The sequence below is a fragment of the Microtus pennsylvanicus genome, chromosome 10 (genome assembly GCF_037038515.1).
Source record: "Microtus pennsylvanicus isolate mMicPen1 chromosome 10, mMicPen1.hap1, whole genome shotgun sequence".
Classification (NCBI taxonomy): domain Eukaryota; kingdom Metazoa; phylum Chordata; class Mammalia; order Rodentia; family Cricetidae; genus Microtus; species Microtus pennsylvanicus.
Genome location: NC_134588.1, coordinates 22,869,753 through 22,888,574, shown reverse-complemented (window position 1 = coordinate 22,888,574; position 18,822 = coordinate 22,869,753). Strand labels below are relative to the sequence as shown.

At 43.0% G+C, this 18,822-nt stretch overlaps 2 protein-coding genes across 3 annotated transcripts in view; one reads left to right on the top strand and one right to left on the bottom strand.

Moving 5' to 3' along the window:
• Nucleotides 1–1,951, bottom strand: part of Rab3gap1 (RAB3 GTPase activating protein catalytic subunit 1) — a 63,719-nt gene extending 61,768 nt beyond the window's left edge. For both annotated transcript variants that reach the window (XM_075987781.1, XM_075987782.1), the window contains exons 1-2: nt 1,852–1,951; nt 1,701–1,756 (exon numbers count right to left, since the gene is read on the bottom strand). In XM_075987781.1, coding sequence (XP_075843896.1) covers nt 1,701–1,756; nt 1,852–1,869 — 74 coding nt within the window. In that variant the 5' untranslated portion in view covers nt 1,870–1,951. The remainder of the gene's footprint in view (nt 1–1,700; nt 1,757–1,851) is intronic.
• A 12,962-nt stretch (nt 1,952–14,913) lies between these two features.
• Nucleotides 14,914–18,822, top strand: part of Map3k19 (mitogen-activated protein kinase kinase kinase 19) — a 40,361-nt gene continuing 36,452 nt past the window's right edge. Inside the window, exons 1-2 of the mRNA XM_075987397.1 lie at nt 14,914–15,196; nt 18,441–18,636. Coding sequence (XP_075843512.1) covers nt 15,132–15,196; nt 18,441–18,636 — 261 coding nt within the window. The 5' untranslated portion in view covers nt 14,914–15,131. The remainder of the gene's footprint in view (nt 15,197–18,440; nt 18,637–18,822) is intronic.

Sequence of the window (18,822 nt, the reverse complement as noted above, 5' to 3'; positions counted from 1 at the left end):
CATGGCTGAGGCTTTCCCCAAGACTTACTAAGCTCATCTTCCTAAATCTAGTTCATTCTAATCAGCTAACTACAGCTTCACTTTATGAATCAAGGTAAATTGCTTGCTTCATCTTACCACAATGTAACAATTAAAACAATCCTGTACCATCTGGCCAAAATCTCTTAACCACTTTGTTAAGCAGCAGTTCTTTCTAATTATGGTCTTCTGACCAGCAGCATCTATATTACCTGGACCCATGTGAGAAAAGCAGATTTGGGGATCTGACCTAAAACTAACATTAGTGGGAAATGCTGAGACTATAGACCAGCAAATTCTGATGCACAAGCAAGTTTGAGACTTTTCAGTCAAATGTACCGATTCTAGATTCCTCCATTTGGCTTTGGCAGGGGGTCTTTCTTATTTTTTATTATTTCCCAGTGATAGCATCTCATTTACATGTCCAACAATGTCAGTCCCTTCTCTGTCTAAGCAAACCCTTAACCACTGTCCTTTTTTTTTTCTTGAGGCCAGATCTATTCAATTGGTCAGGTTGGTCTTAATGTCCTTAGCTCAAGGGATCCTTCCAACTCAGCCTTCCCAGCAGCCAAGATTATAGGTAAGTGCCACCTCAACCAGCTTCCATTTCCCTTTCTGCTTTCAAAGCAGGGTATTTGCTACTTTTCCCTACAAAAATTTCTTCAACAATTTTGTAGTCTACATTACCCTATTTATCTGGTTCTTTGTAGTCAGTATCAATTAACTTACATTTTAACTATTTGGGGGGCTTTTTTTTTAAAGGAATAGATTTCCACATCCTTGGGATAGCTCAGGGCACACAGTACTTGCCCAAAAAATCTCGCTAGTGTGTTCGTCTTACTGACTCTATGTCAGACATATGGGGATGGACATACGGGTCAAAGTACTATTTCATCAAGGATCTTCTATATTTTTCTCTGCTACCATTTGATATGAGAGGCAGAAATTTGGAAAGTCTACAAACACTTCAACAATGAAACGACCTCAATACCTTTGAGGTCAATGAGCAGGGGGAAAAAAATCACAATCTAATAATAGATAATAATTTGATAATCAACAAACTTTGCTTTCAACTAACGTAAGTGATAAAACAATTTCACCGGAACAGTTGTCCATTGAATTTGATAAGCTCAGGAAGTCTGGGCACATAACCAAGTTCCAAATGTAAGAGTGTGAACCAAAACATTTCAAAGACTTATGCTTGTAAAAATAAAGAGGCGGAGGAAAGGGCGAAGGAGGGCAGAAAGGAAAGCAATAAAGAACAAGTTTTTTAAGTTTGTGAACTAATTACTCTGGAAGCCAGGATGGAGATAGTTTGGGCAGGCAGATGAACAGCCGTCAGTGCGCTAAAGCAAAGCCTCTTCCAATAAACACGGGAAGACAACCCAGCCGCGGCTCAGCTGACTGCTTACGGTGACAACCGAGGCAAACCGGCAAAAACAGCAGACGACACAGGGGCGACCTCGGAAATGGTGTTCCGTGTCAGGGAAGTGGTCTGGGAGGCAACACAACTTTGTTTCAAAGGCGGAGTCGGAAGGTCTGTCTGACCGGCCCCGGTGAGTGACGCGGAAGAAGCCTTAGCTGCCCAGGGCACAGGGACGCGAAACGTGGGCGTCTCCCTCGGAACCGGCGTCACCTGTGCGGTGCTGCCGGGGCCGGTGAGGACCAAACGCGCGACTCACCTTTCCCACTCAGAGGCCGTGGTGAAGTCGGTGATCTCAAACACCTCGGACTCGGGCTGCGGGGAAAGAGAAGGGCACAGACATTAAGCCGCGGGCCGCTGACGTGGCCGGCAGAACCCTGTGACAGACGAGCCCAGGCTGCAGAACTCACCTCACTGTCCGCCGCCATCTTGCGGAGCGGAGCGTCAGGCCGCGCGCAAGGGCTGCCGGGAAAAAGGGACCTAGGAGGCGGGTACTGAGTGCTTGTGGGCGGGACTTCGGTGCGGAGTGGGTGTGGCCTCGGTGTAGGTCCGCCCACGGAGGACGTAGTGCATTTTCTCCAGGCAGGAAGCTCTTAGAGTGACTTCCACTCTCCCTCTAGGTTGTTTAATAATATTTTTTAGAACCCTGTCGTGGCTAGAGAGATGGCTCTGAGGTTAAGACTACGCACTGCTCTTCCAGGGGACCTGGGTTCGATTTCTAGCACCCACATGAGAGTTCCCAACTGTTTGAGACTCCAGACCCTAGTGATCATGTGCCCTCTTCTGGCTTCCACTGACACCAGGCATGCTCGTGGTACACAGACTTACTTACATTCTGCCAAACACACACACATTAAGTTAAATTTAAGAAATATTTTAAAAGTATTAAAAAATGAGAGTATTCTGCAGACTCAAGCAGAACTGTTGAACCTTTTGACATTGTTACATGGCACAGTCATCTACAAAGGTGTTCAGCCACATTTCGTAGATATCCAGGGGCAGACGCAGTCCTATATGGCAAAGACCCTAGACATGTGACATGTGTGGTCAATTGTACTTAAAACCCTAAAGTACTTTGAGTTTGTTTTCATTCAGACGGTTTTTGTTTAGTTGCTGTGGAGACAGAGCTTCCAAGCCAGCCTCAAACTCATTGTGGTGAGAAGGATGACTGGAATTTCTGATCCTCCTGCCTCCTCCTTCTGAATATCCTGATTATAGGCATGTAGCACCAGGCTTGGATTATGCAGTAAAGATGGAACCCAGGACTCTGTGCGTTCTAGGCAAATGCTCTACCAATTGAGCTGTATCCTCAGACTGTGTTCAGACTTTACTGACTTGTAGACGCTGACCAAAGTCCTATAAACCCACCTCTCCTTTTCCTATCCCCACGGGGGGGGGGGACTATATAATTAAAGTTTTATTAAAAGAAAATCATACACGTTATGTATTTTCTGAGGAGAGTAGTATGTTACTTGATGAATGCTTCCCTTTTTAAACCACTAAAGAACAGGGGTGCCAACCAGGAGTTAAGAGTTCTAGAAGTTGGGGACTTGAGTTAAGCTTAGCAGTTAAGAGCACTGAGTGCTCCTGTAGGTTCAGTTCCTGGGTTCAGTTCCCAGCATCCACGTGATTGCACACAACCCTCCATACCTCCAGTTTTAGAGGACCCAGCACCCTCACCTGACTTCTGTGGGAAACAGGAATGCACACGGGGCACAAATATACAAGCAGGCAAAGCACTCAGAAACAAGAATTAAATAATATTTTATAAAAGACAGGGTCTCTAGAGTATGTACCTCTGACTGTCCTGGAACTCACTGTGTAAACTAGCCTAGTCTTAAACTCACAGAAATCTGTTTTTCTCTACCTCTACCAGAGTGCTGGGATTAAAGGCTTATGCAACCACACCCATAAATAAGTCTTTAAAAAAAACAAATTTTCAGGGCAGCAAAATAGATCAGCAAGTAATGGTACTTGCTGCCATGTCTGAAAATCTAAGTTCCATCTCTGAGACCGGCATGGCAGAAGGAAAGAACCAACTTCTGCAAATTTTCCTCTGACCTCCACAATTCTGCCAGTCTTCTCCCAGCCCCACTAATTAATTAATTAATGTTTTTTTAAAAAAATGATCTCCATATATGTGGTAGGCAGTGCATTCAAACACACACAGACACACACATAAATAACAACTATGAAGAATTCTGCCATATATAATGAAATATTGCACATGAGCCAGGTGTATGTGGTGCTACAGATCAAACCCAGAGACTTGTGCATGCTCTACAAACATTATACTAACAGGACTATATCTCCAACCCCTTGGGTTCTGTTTAAGGCTGGCAAAGTAGCCGACGTGTCTCGTTTGGCTGGATATAAAAACAACAAAGAAAGAAAGACCAAGATCATAAATGTTGATGATGGAAACAAAGTGATAGCAAGTTTTCACAGTTAAAAAAGAAAAGGAGTGAGGGGCTATAGCTCAGTCAGTAGAATTCCCAGCATGCACCAAGTCCTGGGTTAACGCTTAGAATCGTTGGATGTGGTAGTACATGTCTGTAATCCTAGCATTTTCTGCCCAGCCAGCCTAGGCAAACCAGTGAGCTCCACAAAAGACTAGAAAGAGGAGGGGAAATGACGGCTAGTACACGGAAAAGGTTTCTTTCCTTTTCTTCTTACTTGGTGCTTAGCCTGCACCACAGGTATAGAGTGCCCCACAGAGTTCAGAAGCCAAAAGAGGGCATCAATCCTCCAGGCTGTGAGCTGCCAGGAACTGGAGCTAGGTCCTCTGCAAGATCATTTAGTACTCTTACCACCGAGCTATCTCTTCTGGCCCTGAATAGAATCTCGTTTTCACATTTAAGATCTTTAAAGCAAAGTTGGTCTGTGGGTCTTAGGATTAGACCGATCTGACTTTAGCCATTTACTATATAGCTTTTTGTAAATTATTTAACTTCCTGAAACCTGTTCGTATCAGTAAAAAGGGCTCTATAATACCAATTACTATGTAGGATTATATTGAAGATTGAGTTCACGTACGAACAACCCAAAGTCCAACCTGAGGTAGGTGAACATTACAGTAGCAGTCTTTATAATGAATGCCCCGTGAAAACTATGAAACACTACAAGACATTACTCTTTGCCCTCCTTTGATGAGTATTGAAGATGGGTCAGAAAATAAAAGTCTCAAAAACTTTGCTTCCTGAAGTTAAATTTTAGACAATTATATGAAGCTGCCGAACGAGGTTGCTAAGGCAAGGTTTCTTCCAAGATATTTTTGGCTTCTTGTCATCTCCCTGGAGGAAGTTTTAAAATAAGCTATTTGTTACAGCTGAGTGTGAAGCCAGGATGCTAATGATATGGGAACCCAAGGGAGACACACTTTTATTAGATTTTCCCCCACTGCCTCAAAGAGCAGAAAAGATTCTGTTTCTCCAGGATGAAGGGCTGTTTCCGTCTACATCCTGCGGCAACAGCTTTTCCTTCCAAACTGGTTTCCTCACTAGGATAATTCAGTTATTTCAAGGTGTTACCAATAATGGCCACAGGGAGCTATTTTGACGCACAGGCAATTTAAGAGATTAGACGCTTTGGAAAAATCACCCTCAGCTGGGATCTCAGGGGACAGTGGGGGCATAACAGTTTAATTAGGTCATAAGGAAAAAGAAAACAGCATTTGTGTGGGACTCCACTGTTCTCATCTATCTGTTTTGATGGCACTGTGCAGGACAAAACAGGAACGCTCTACGATGCTGTCCCAGAATGCTTTCAGTAGAAGCTAAACTACAGGAGGAGGACGCTATGAGATCAAGAATCTTCAAAGAGAGAGTCTCTTCAAAAGTCAGAACTGTCAGAAAGTGTTTTCTCATTCGCTAAGCATCCACTGTCAGGACCGTGTCAGGATCCTGTGGAGGGATTCAGTGAAGAATAATCCCCTCCTTCTGTGCTCTCCTTCTGAGGACAGAGATAAGACACGAGTAATGATAATGTGGTTTAGAAAGGCTTGAGTGATGTTTCAGTTTCCTAAAACTCCTAAATATCAGTGCTAGAAAAACATTCAAAATGTGACTTTCAGAGCACACTTGTTATATGCGGATGTGTTCAAGGGTGCGTGGGTGTGTGTAATTCAGAGAACAACCTCAGGTGTTACTCCCCAGAAATGCTGTCTGCTTTTTTCTTGAGACAAGGTCTCTCATTGTTTGGCCTGGAGCTGACCAATTAGGGTAGACTGGCATGGGTGGAGAAAGTTTCCACCAGAAGATATGGGCTAATAAACAAAATTCTCAGTGCCAGGAATAAGATAGCTCCCTGTGAGGTACTGATTGGTCAGGAAGAACCCAGACTCCCCACAAAACAACACAAGCCATTACAATTGCTCTTTGTGGCCAACCATAGCTAGATGGCAAGACCCCATTGCTCAAGACACAGCACATTTTGGGGGCAGGACATAGAGAAATTGAGCTGGAGTTGACCTGAAACTTCCTCCTTGCTGGCTGCTAGTTTTCATAGTGCCAGGAAGTGCTATGTAAGTCGCTTGGGGAGAAAAGGCATCAGTGGTCTTCCACAGCTCTGGACTCTGCGTGCTGCAGCGCTGGCCTGCTGGTAAGATGTGCCCGTGGATAAAACAGTGGCGTGAAGGTTTTGGTGATAACCAACTGCTTTCTGATTGGATTTTAAACCTGTAAATCTAGGCAAGACCAGCTGACCAACCAGCCACAGGACCCTCCTAGCTCTGCCTCTCCAGCACTGAGATTACTATTGTGCAATACCATGCCCAACTTTTTTATATGGCTTCTGGGCTGGACTGAAGTCCTCCTACGTATAAGGCAAGTATTATTCTTGAGGATACAGGACCTGTCCTGTGCTCTCAGCCCTGCTGCTTTCTTTCTTTCTTTTGTTTTTTGTTTGTTTGTTTGTTTGTTTATTGTTTGGTTCAGACCGGGTCCCATTCTACAGCACAGGTTGACTTGCAACTCAGTGTCATTCAAGTTAGCTTCATAACCATGAGGATCCCTCTGCCTCAGCCTCATGAGTGCTTGGATTACCAATATGATACACGGTGCCCAACTTAAAACCATTGTTTATTGAACCAAAGACAAGATTCTCAGGTGTGGAACCTCCACAGAATGTGAGACAAGGTAAATCTGAATCCAGTCACTCATCATTCATTCAGCCATCTCTTCATTCAGTAAACATTCTTTTAAAAGCAGCTACTCCTAGCTGGGCAGTGGTGATGCATGCCTTTAATCCCAGCACTGGAGCAGGGGGGCGCAGAAGCAAATGGATCTCTGAGGTTGAGGCCAGCATGATCTACAGAGTGGATTCTAGGACAGGTAGGGTTGTTACCCAGAGAAATTCTGTCTTGGGGGACAGGGCTAGACAAACAAGCAAAAACAAAAGTTGGAGGCCACGCAAGGGAACCAACAGGCAGCACTGGAACTCATGGAATACAGCCGGGCAGTTGATAAAGCCACACCTGGGTGAGCCTCGGAGTGGAAAAGCCAGGTGTGTCCTGCGGACCTCATGCTGTTACTGAGCGTAGCTCTGATTGTTGCCTTCATAGTCACCTCATCCCTCATTCTCTATGGGTTGTATGAAAAGTCTCGGGGGGGGGGGGGTTCTAGCCCCACACTGGGTAATGTGACTGGTACTTACAACAATAGTGAATGGCTTTTCCCAAGCATTGCTGCTGGAACAGATGAATGATTCAACCACCACCTTTAGAAAGAATTTAGACACATAGAATTGTTAGTAAGGTCAGGTTAAGATGTTTCTGTTAATGGCTTTGAGGTAGAAAACCTTAGGGAACAATTTAAAGTTCAGAAAGGCACAGAGTTGAGTGAGGGACTCATTGACATCAAGAAACAAGAACAAGCAGCCCAGTTATTATTATTATTATTATTATTAGCCTTTGTGTCTTTCTTGCTAGGATGTGTTGTTGATCAAAAGTGTTAATTCCTTGTACCCATTTCTGCCCTCAGCTTCCTGACATAAAAAGCTATTGATGAATGGATGTGTACCCTGAGGATTTAAAGTAGAGCTGACTGATTGCTTTTCATATATAAAAGTTTAGATTTGTGAATCTTGTAAGATTTTTATAAAATTACCATTTAAGATAAATAATAAAGTGATTGATCTTTTCCTTGTAACTGCAAAATGCAGCCTGCCAGTAAAAGAACTGGCTGAGAAAAGTAACTTGTTTGTTCACACTCTGTTAATCTATAACAAGGGAATAAATATATGTGGGTTTTGTGGGATAATTTGTTTTTTGCCTGTGATACATAAAATGTTTAATCATACAAGAAATATGGAAAACATATTCCTTTTTACTTGTATTCATTGTAATCATTCACTTCAAAAATAGAATGCAGCCACTTTGTAATTTTTATACTGCTTGAAAGATTTTGCTGGGGTATATAAGCTTCAATGGAAAAAATAAAAGTTAGTTAGAAGGAATAAGTCAAGAGAGGTACAGAAGAGGTACATCTGAATAGAGGTAAGCAAAGAAATAGATAAAAAAGATGATAGAAAGACCCTAGCTGGGCGGTGGTGGCACACGCCTTTAATCCCAGCACTTGGGAGGCAGAGGCAGGCGGAGCTCTGTGAGTTCGAGACCAGCTTGTTCCAGGACAGGCTCCAAAACCACAGAGAAACCCTGTCTCGAAAAACCAAAATAAATAAATAAATAAATAAATAAATAAATAAATAAAATAAAGACCCTAAAGGTGGGGATGTGTAAGTGTGCCTGTGTGAGTGTGTTAGCATGTGTGAGTGTGTGTGTGTGTGAATGTTTGAGTGTGTGCATGTATGTGCTCCCCTTTTTCGCTGACCCCAAAGAGTTAAGTTTTTGCTCCACTCACTGACCCCAGAGAGTTTAAGTCTTACTCCCTCAAATAGAAAAGTCAAATTGAATGATTAGTTGGCGGACTCCGCTGCTCCCCCTCAGTTCTGAGCTGCTGGAGAACAGTCCTCACAGTGGCATTCCCTGGCATCAGGAACAGGGACCTTGAATGGAGCAATCATGAAAGCTGTCTGGAAGAGGGAGGCAGCTCTTTTCAAAGACTGTCCAAGACAGCTGCAGTTCTCCTGAGGATTGTCCAGGAAGAAGCAATTCTCTAATGGTCGCCATGGATGGTCTTACGTAAGATGCTGCAGCAACCCCCACCCTCCCACACAACAAAAACATATCTACTCCTGGGATACAGCCACTTGGTGGAGTGCTTGCCTTCCATGTTCAAAGCCCTGGGTCCTACCTCCAGTACGGCATAGACAGGCCATTGTAGTGTGCGCCTGCAATCCCAGCTACGGCAGAAGAATCGGGAGTTTAAAGCCATCCTTTACTGTATGAGTTTGAGGCTAGCCTGGGTTACATAGGATCTCATTTCAAAAAATAAAAAAAAATTAAAAAAGAAAGAAACCAATTTTTAAATGTACGAGTCTTTGAAAAAGTATTTATTTTGCAAGGTGATGATGGTGCATGCCTTTAATCCCAGCACTCAGGAGACAGAAGCAGGCGAATCTCTGTGAGTTCAAGGCCAGCCTGGTCTACAGAGCTAGTTCCAAGACAGCTACGGCTTTTACACAGAGAAACCCTGTCTAGAAAAATCAAAAAAAAGGGTTTTATTATTTATTTGTGTGTGTGTGTTTATATGCACATATGTGCAGGAGCCTTGAGAGGCCAGAAGAGGGTGTCAGACCCCTGGAATTGGAATATAGGTAGTTGTCAATCACCAGACATGGATGCTAGACACTAAACTCTGGTCCTTTGCAGAAGCAACAAATGCTCTTAATTGCTGAGCCATCATCTCTCCAACCCAAGGTGCATGTCTCCAGGAAGTTTAAATATAAAGAGACTGAATTCTTTTGGGTGATAGTAAGTCAGAAACTGCTTGCTACAGTCCTTAAGTTTATCATTTGCCTGATAGTTTTAGACAGCACAACACTTACTGGCAGGTAAGTTTACTTGCCCAGGTTTACAAATTTCCTTTAAAAATATTTTCATGGAGCTTAGTGTGGTATTATACACCTTTATACCCAGCACTGAGGAAGCAGAGACAAGTAGGTCTTTGAGAGTTCAAGACTGACCTGGTCTACAGATCAAGTTTCAGGCCAGCCAGGCTACATAGACTCTTTATGAAAAAAAAATGTTATTTGGGGTGTGTGTGTGGGGGGGGTAAATGCCAGGGTGCACATTGGGGTTTTCAAGAACATCCTTAGGTGTCAATCCTTGCCTTCCCTGGTTTGAGTCAGGGTCTCTTTGTTGTTGTTTTGTTTTGTGCACAGGCTTGATGGCCTGTGAACGTCTATGGACTCCCCTGTCCTTGCCTCCCAACTCCCAACAGAAGTCCTGGATTACAAGAGCACATGTCCAGCTTTTCCATGGGATTTGAGGATTGTCACTCGGGTCCTCATGATACAATAAGTGCTCTGCCAAGTGAGCCCTCTCCCTAGCCGTTTAACTCTGAGTTTTTATAAAATTTTTCCAATGAAACTGGTGAGTCAACCATATTTGGGAACATGGGTTATGAGCGTCGTCCATCCTTGTTTGGCTCTGTTTCCCAGAGCCGAAGTCCGTCCATCCTCTCAATGCCTCTCTGAGAAGCAGCAAATCTCAGCTAGGAAACCAGCAGGCACTTAGAACCACAGGAAAGCTTGGTCTCTTTTCCAGTTCTCTAACCTGCTGGGACCCTTAGACCTTCACGATTTCTCTCTGTCTGCTGAGATGCTCTGTTTTTCTTGTTCTCTTTCTGTCATCTTCTTCCCAAGTAGGGAAAAAAAAAGATGCTTAGACCAAAGCTTCCAGTAACTCCATGGGGCTTGCTGACCAGTCTGACCTATTCAGTGAGTTCCAGGTTAGTGAGATATTTGGCCCCAGAAAACAAACTGGGTAGTATCTGAGGGATGACACAGGAGGCTGGCCTCTGGCCTCCATATACACATACATGTTCATTAATATATATCATATAAAATATATTATATATTTAAATCGATGCATACCACATATAAGTGTTAATAATCATGCATATAATTAACATATGTTACATACAATCATTTATATAACATGATATAAAGGATGCATACACACAGACAAAACAACAGCCTCCTTCATGGTCTTTCTGCAAAATAAATGAATAGATAAACAAATAATTCCACTTCTTCTCACCACTGTGCTGCAAGGACAAAGAGGTTATACTTAACATTGCCGGTGAGGCAGCTCACGTTGCCAGTAGTGCTGCCTCAGTGGAAAAGCTTATGAAAGTGGAAAAACCCTTTAGTCCTTTCTCTGCTGAATAGCCTGAGGCTGCCCCAGCATTCCAAAGGCATTCACAGGGCTCACTTACAACCAGGACTGGATTCAAAACTGCCATTGTCCTCCTTTCATACCTGTCCTTACAGCATTTCATCAGGCACTGATGTTTTCGGAAATGTCTCCTCTCTACATAGACAAAATGTAATAAAAACACAGCTTCTGTTAAGAACCTTAGTAAGCAAAATGCTGGTGCATGAAACTCACAGTCTTTAAAGTTGCCCTGGCCGTACAATCAGTTCTAGAAACAACCACCACAAATCTTCTGTGAGACACAAAAGAGGAAGCAAAGGTAGTTAAGGCACATCCCTTGTCTTCCACAGACTAGAACATACGAGAAGGATAAGCTAACTAAAATACAGAGCTCACACTATTGCCCTGTGGTAGAATGCTTGCCCAGCATTTATAAGTCCAGTAATCCTCAGGACAGAAGGAGAAAGGAAGAAATAAAGAAGGGAGGGAGGGAAAGGGGGACAGGGGAAAGGAAGGAAAGAAGAGCTCTAAAATAAATATGGCTATATTGTCATAAATGAAATACAAAATGTCTAAGGATAGACTGTATTAGGAGAATATATTAGAGAAGTTCATTAGGTGTCTTAGGGCTTCTATTTCTGAGATAAAACACCAGAACAAAAGCAAGTGAAGGAAGGAAGAGTTTATCTCATCTTACAATTATCAGGTCACACTCCCTTACCGAGGGAAGTCAGAGCAGGAACCTGGAGGCAGGAGCTGATGCAGGGGCTGTGAGGAGTGCTTCTTACTGGCTTGCTCCTCAAGGCTTGTTCAACCTGCTTTCTTATAGAACCCAGGACCACCAAGTTCAAGGATGGCACCACCCATGGTTAGCTAGGTCCTCTCATATCAATTATCAATCAAGAAAATTCACCACAGGCTTGCCCATTGACCAACCTGGTAGGGGCACTTTCTCAAGTGAGGGTCTCACTTCCAGTATGACTCTAGCTGTATCAAGTTACATAAAAACTAGCCAGTGCATGAGGCTAAGAAAACCCTGGAGTCCAGAGGAGTGTAACCCAGTGAGGGCAAGCTTTCAAATATTTTGGCCACCAGAGGGAAACCTTGACCATTGTCTTGTGTCTTGTTCTTGCCCCACTGACCGTGTGTGTGTGTGTGTGTGTGTGTGTGTGTGTGTGTGTGTACAGAGGATCATGTTATCAAGTCACACTTACACAAACAGATCTTACCTAGAATCAAGTTTTACTAATCCCATCCAGTGAGTTACTTACAATAAAACAGAGGTCCGCCCCTGGTCCTCCGAACCCACATGGTGGAAGAGCCAACTTCTGCAAGTTGTCCTCTTACTCCCACACACGACAACAACAAAACAAAGAAATAAACAAGTGCGAAAAATAAACAACAGACAGCAAGTTAGATCCTGTCACTCCCTTGGGTAATACGACATGCTGTAATTCTACATTTAGAATGGAGTCAAACTCCTTCCTATCCCTGTTGGGGCCTTGAGGATCTGGCCTCTGTACACCTTCTTACATCAGTTCTGATGCCTTTGCCAAGCCTCCTTTCGGAACCTGAGCACTAATACGTACACGCGTTCACTACCTCTATACCCGCGGTGCAGCCTGGAACTCTCCACACAACTCACCGGAAGGATAGCTGCTTCCTTTCTTTGAATGAGAGATTAACTGTCCTCTCTTAGGTGCTGGTGATATGGCTCACCTTTCGCCATGCAAACCTGAGAACCTGACTTTGATCCCTGGATCCCATCACGGAAAGAGACTCAATGCCCCAAAATTATTCCCTGACCTCCATCTGCTTCTTCATGCACACGGCATCCATGTACTCACACATAACCATAATAAATAAATAAATCTCAAAAGCAAAACAAGTAACCCCCACCCCAAAGCCACCTCTTAGGGAGATCTTCCACGAGCACGGTCTGATAACGTCCCCTTAACTCACAACTCTCAGCCTCCCTTCCTGAAATGGTCTTCATGGTGTTTACAGCTATCTGACTCCATACTGCTTATGGCTTTACATTATCTGTCTTGTTTCTCAGATAACTCCAGTGGTTAAGTTGGTACTTTGCACTTCCACACACACAAAAACACTCAAGATTTGTCGCTGAGGCTGGTAGGATGACTCATCATATAAAGCCATTTCCTACCAAACCTGAAGACCTAGGTTCAATCCCTAGGACCTACATTGTAGAAGGCAAGAGCTGGCTCCTTCAGCTATCTGACTTTCACATGTGCAACACACACACACACACACACACACACACACACACACACACACAAATAATAGAAATGATACCGAGTTAATGAATGGAAACCCAGCTTCTCTTCAGGTATATGTATATATTCAACAACATATGAAGTTTGAGGCCTACTTAGACTTTGTCAGAAAGAAAGAAAGAAAGAAAGAAAGAAAGAAAGAAAGAAAGAAAGAAAGAAAAAAAGAAAGAAAGAAAGAAAGAAGAAAGAAAGAAAGAAAGAGTCCTCACATCCTTCTCCTCTTCAGGGACACTTTGGTTACTCTTATTTACCATTTATATGTATTTTTAGGTCAGTCAATAACACAGCAAGCATTGGTAAAAATTGCCCAAAGCAGAGAACACACATGATGTAACCTTTAAAAAGATTAGGATGAATAGATGGGGGAGGAAGGGAAAATCCCACAACAGAAACAAAGCTTTGGTCTTTTGTTTTGTTTTGTTTCTTACAGACACTTATTTCTGAGAATGTGTGTATTTGTGTTAGCATATGCCACCTACGTACAGGTGCCTGCTGAAGCCAGAAGAAGGTGTCAGATCCACTGAGGTTGTGAACCACCCACCCAGAGAGTTGGGGACTGAAGCTGGGTCCTCTGAAAGAGTAACAGGTGCTCTTAACTGCTGAGCCCTCTCTCCAGCCCAAAGCTTCATGTTTTCAAAGGCAAGAAGAGTTTCTTGACAGCACAACTATACCTAATTTCAGTGAAAATATATAACATCACATCTTCACAGAAGAGATCCCCACACCCTTCAGTAGATAGTAAGAAAAACTAGCAACTCCAAAAGCCAACTAACCTTAAGGCCTAGTATGTTCCTTGTGAGGATGTTTCTGTTTTCATGGTCTCTCTCAATGCTGGGTTAGTTGTAGTCTATGAGTTGGACAAAATGCATTCACTTTGCTAAAGCCTTTGTGTTAGAATACTGTAAGCCCCTCTAGACAAGAAATGCAGTCCCCAGAAACAGAGGCAGGTGGATCTCTGTGAGTTTGGGATCAGCCTGGTCTACATAAGTTCCAGGAAAGTCAGAGCTACAAGGTGAGGCCCTGTCTCAAATAATGAAGAAGAGGAGGAGGAAGAAGAAGAATAAATGTGTCCTAATGAAAGGATTCCTCAAGTATGGGTCAATGAACACAACCAGTCCAGGGATACTCTATAGGGTTGAATTCTTATTACCAATGTCATCAGGTTCAGAGCCTAAGTCTTGGCAATCCCTACTAAATCAGGCTGGGCTACCCATCTCCTCTAGGCCTTTTATATACAACAGTAAAAAGCGGAGAAAAGAAATCTATCTATTCAATGTTGCCATGCTGGGAAGAGTAACAAAGAGGTCTAGTGATCCCCACCCAAACCCATCACTGAGATCCTGATAATGAAATTAGTCTAACTAAAGGGCGGGAGGTATGTATAACTAAGCAGTCCTGGGGAAAATGTAGTCCTGCCCAGTACTGACCCATCAGTACCACCTGTGAGGTGGTCTCTCACAAGTGATCACTTCCTGGGGAGACAAGCTCCTCCTTTGGTGGGCCCCAGGCTCCATCCTTTCCCTTTCCCAGCCTAGGACTTCCAGTTTCTCTGGGTCCATTGCTTCAGTAGTCTGATAGTTGAAGAGAGGGATACTATGTCTCTTTAGAATGTCTTCATTCCTGCCTGTATGGCTATATTAACCCTCTGACTGATCTTGGAGTTGAAAACGGACCTTTCAGCACACAGTAGGGACTACAGAGGCACTGTTCTTCTGGAGAAGTGCTCACTGAGTAAAGTGATAATGGCAGTGGGGTCAGCCATGGATGTACACAGGGGCACAACTCTTCTAAACACTCCAACAGCCGCTTAGAAGCACGTACACTTGTTTTCCTTCCTCCATGAGACTGTCATGCTTTGAATTCTCCAAGCTAAACACACTGCAACTGGTTGCCTGGGCGACAGCCTGTAAACTAAGCAAGTCTCCCTGCACTGAGCCAAAGGGTTTGTGCACCCGGAATCAGTTTGAAATACTTTAAAAAAAATAAAGTGTTTGGCCTGTGTAACACTGGAACGGGATCAGAGAAAAGGTTCTAAATCTATGTTGCTTTTAAATGGAAACCTAGCTGAAGTGAGGGTTGACAGCTGGTCCGGAAATCAGAGCCATGAAGAAGTAGGATGATTCGGTCTGCTACTCGTCTGGGTGCTCCTTCAATTGTGTCCCTCAGCAAAGCACACACTAGGTAAGCCAAGTTCCCATTTTAGCCCTGTTTTAGATAATCCGAAGGTTGCAACTTTCTGTTTTCCTGCTGGAAGAATGTCCCCAGGGGAGCAATATCAGGTAAACTGACAGAAGAAGCCGTGTCCTAAGCTTGGGTAATTTTATCCTTACAGTTGTAATAAGCTAGTTTTGACACTGGACATCCCTTCTAATACTTTATGGAAATGTCCAGACCATAGAGAAAACTAGTAATGACAAGAAAGGTTTATTAATAAATTAAATTCCGTGCAGACATAATCTTGTACTTGCATCACTGAATGTTTGTGAACTTTTTGTAACTACTCAGTATTGTATACACATATTTTGGGGCACACTTTATTAACCTGAAATCAAGTTTTAATTGCTTTAAGCCTTTTCTATACAATATTCCAAGTCAGATGTAAAATATAGCAAGAAGTTTCATTGGGAAAATGCCCATGCTCTCATAAACAGCATAACAAACCTCACTGGGCCACAAAACAATGGCAACAAAAGACATGATAATAGAAGGGAGATCAGGGGATGGGGAAGGGGTTCAGTGGGCGGGGGAGGGAGACAAGAGAGTAATGCGGGTAAATATAATCAAAAGAAATTATAAACGTATGAAGACATCATTGTGAAACGCTGCATGTGTAAGATTAGTTACAAAAGTTCTGACGTTACAAACCAATAGTACAGTTCAGAACAAAGATGATTGTTATCCAAGAGAAGATAAAGCTTCTAGTTCAACCTTATAGAACAAAACTTTGTTGTTTTTTAAAAAATTACTGCTCAAAAAATACCTCTAACTAGGAAATCAGAAAAGTTTTCTCCATGAGAAACTTAAAGTTGGAATATTCAGCCTGGAAGCAGCGGAGGAAATGGTGCTTAGCCACGTGTTCCTCGAGTGATTGATGTATGGGGACACTGCAGGTGTCTTTGACTCTCCATTGTCTTTCTGTAGGCGTCTACGAGTGTGACATAGATCACCAAATAGTGCTCACATTGCCAGTCTTCTAGTGGCTGGATGACTCTGAGACTGCAGTTTACCTAAATTTACATTTAATTTATTTTTATATTAGCAAGTAGTTACTAGTTGTGAAATTCACTCTTAAAGATTACGTAAGATCCAGGTGGTACACAATGCCACCCAAGAGTCTGAGGCAGGAGGATAAAAAATTCAGAGCCGGCCTGGGACCTAGGCCAGCCTGAACTGCAAAGCCAGACCCTATCTGAGAAATAAACACACAAACAAAAAGATTCCATGCAAGAGTTAAAGCACAGACTCTGAAACATCCATTGCTAGGTAACAACCTGGGAGAAGAATAGTTGGGTGCTTGTGGTTTTCGTTCTCCTTTGTGGAGAACCTGACGACATGAGTACCGATTCCTTGCCTGGTTGTTATGGGAATGCATGGTTTCCAGCTTCATTGAAGGACAGGCTGTAATTACTCTGTTTATGGAAGCATTTCCTAGGCTTGAAGTGATGTTGCATTTTGAGAAACAACTTATGAAGATGAATCCAAGTTGCAAAATGATTTGCTAGGGTGTGCATGTGTACTGGCTCAAAATGTTTCTGTGGTCCAATTTTGAACATATTGTCTGTTCTTGCTATCTTTAGTGAAGCTCCAAGCGTGACATTTATTAAATGCTAACGATGAGTGTCATGACTAACTTACCGCTGTCAACCAAATGCCATCTTAGAAGAACCCCAAGAAAACGCCCAGTGTTGGTGATGGCGTTACTTGCTGAGGTCATTCTGGAGAACGTTCTGGCATGTTTTAGTGAGACTATCTTTGACACGTTGGGTACATGTGACTTTTGGGCTATGTATTACAAGGCTCCAGTAGGAAGATTATCACAGTGTTGTTTGCAGGGTGGAACACCAGCGGCAGTTTAGATGTCCGCCATGGAGAAAAGACACAATAAAATACTGTAGATGTGTAATAAACAGCAGGAGGTTACATACAGATACATGGCTGTACCTAACAGCAAAGTGTTAAAATAACTGGAAAGTTATACATTACTATATTTTTTATTTACTTTCTTTTTCTCAAGAAAGGATTTCTCTGTGTAGCCCTGGCTCTCCTGGAACTATCTCTGTAGACCAGGCTGGCCTCAAACTTATAGATCTACCTGCCTCTGCCTCTCAAGGTCTGGGATTAAAGATATATGCCACCACCACCTGGCACATTATAATATTTTTATGTAAATTTATTATTTTATTTTTTAAAGATTTTCTAATTAGCTGGACAGTAGTGTAACATAACTTTAATCCCAGCACAAAGAAACCCTGTCTCAAAAACAAACAAATAAAAAGGGTTATTTATTTATGTATTTTATGTATATGGGTGTTTTATATGTATAAATGTCCGCACATCCGAAGAGGGCATCAGATCTGATGGCACTATAGTTAGTGACAGTTGTGAGCTGCCGTGTGGGTGCTGGGAATTTAACTCAAGACCTCCAATAGGACAGCTAGTGTGCTTAACCATCTCTCCTGCCCCAATGTTTTTATTTTTTATTACATTTTCATTTAGCGTGTATGTGTTTGTGTGTCTAGCTGTGTGTGTACAAATGTACGCCCATGTCTTTGTGTCTGTGTGTAAATGTGTGCCACAACACACATGTGGAAGTTAGGAAGCCAGTTCCCTCTATCATCTGGGGCCTGGGGATCAAACTCAAACTTTTTTTCATGAGTGCTGAAGAACTGAACTCAGGTCTTCATGCTTTCTGAGCAGGTGATCTTACCAACTTAGCCATCTACCCAGACTCTATTAATTACACTTTACATTTGTGTGTGTGTGTGTATGATGTGCATGCATGTGCAAATGTGTATGCATGCATGTGTATACATGGTCTGTGGGTATACTTGCATGTGTATATACATATAGAGGCCTAAAGGGCATGCTGGGCATTTTACTCAGCTATTCTCCACTTCTTTGAGGCAGGGTCTCTCTCCAAATCTGGCTACTATCACTAGCCAGCTTGTCCTGGGAATCCTCCATCTGCTTCCTGAGTGCTGGGATTATAGGTTGTTAGCTGCTAAGCCTGCTTAGCTTTTATGTGGGTCTGAGAATCTGAATACACTGAGCAGCAAATTCTTTGTCCACTGAGCCACCTTCCACTCCCATTCCTGTTTTTCCTTATAAAAGAAGGACCCAAGTGACAATAAAGGCTGAAGAAGTTACTTGGAGCCACCCACTGTTTCCCTGGCCTTCATGTCATTAAGTCATCTTTCTCTTTAAGGCAGTTTTACGGAATCAGCAAGATGAACAAGAACAAACTGATCCATGATTTCCTGGAAGTGGTTTCCAGGGGTGACGTGGAAGGCATCTGTGGCCATATTCCAGAAGTACATTCAGTCCTTGGAAACCTTGACTTTCAGCACCCACAGACCGGAAATACGCCTCTCATCACAGCAGCAGAAGAAAATCTGTCAGAGGTACAGTGGAGAGGGAGAAAAGAGAGCGTGGCAGGAAGCAAGGAGGGTTTGCCTTTGGTTTACTGAACGATGGTAGCTTCCTGTTCCTCCACCAACAAACTTCTGTTCCCAGGCCTTGCAAGGTCCTAGCTCAGGGGCCAAGACCATTATGAGAGCACTGTCTAGCTCAGCATGTTTTCTGATAGG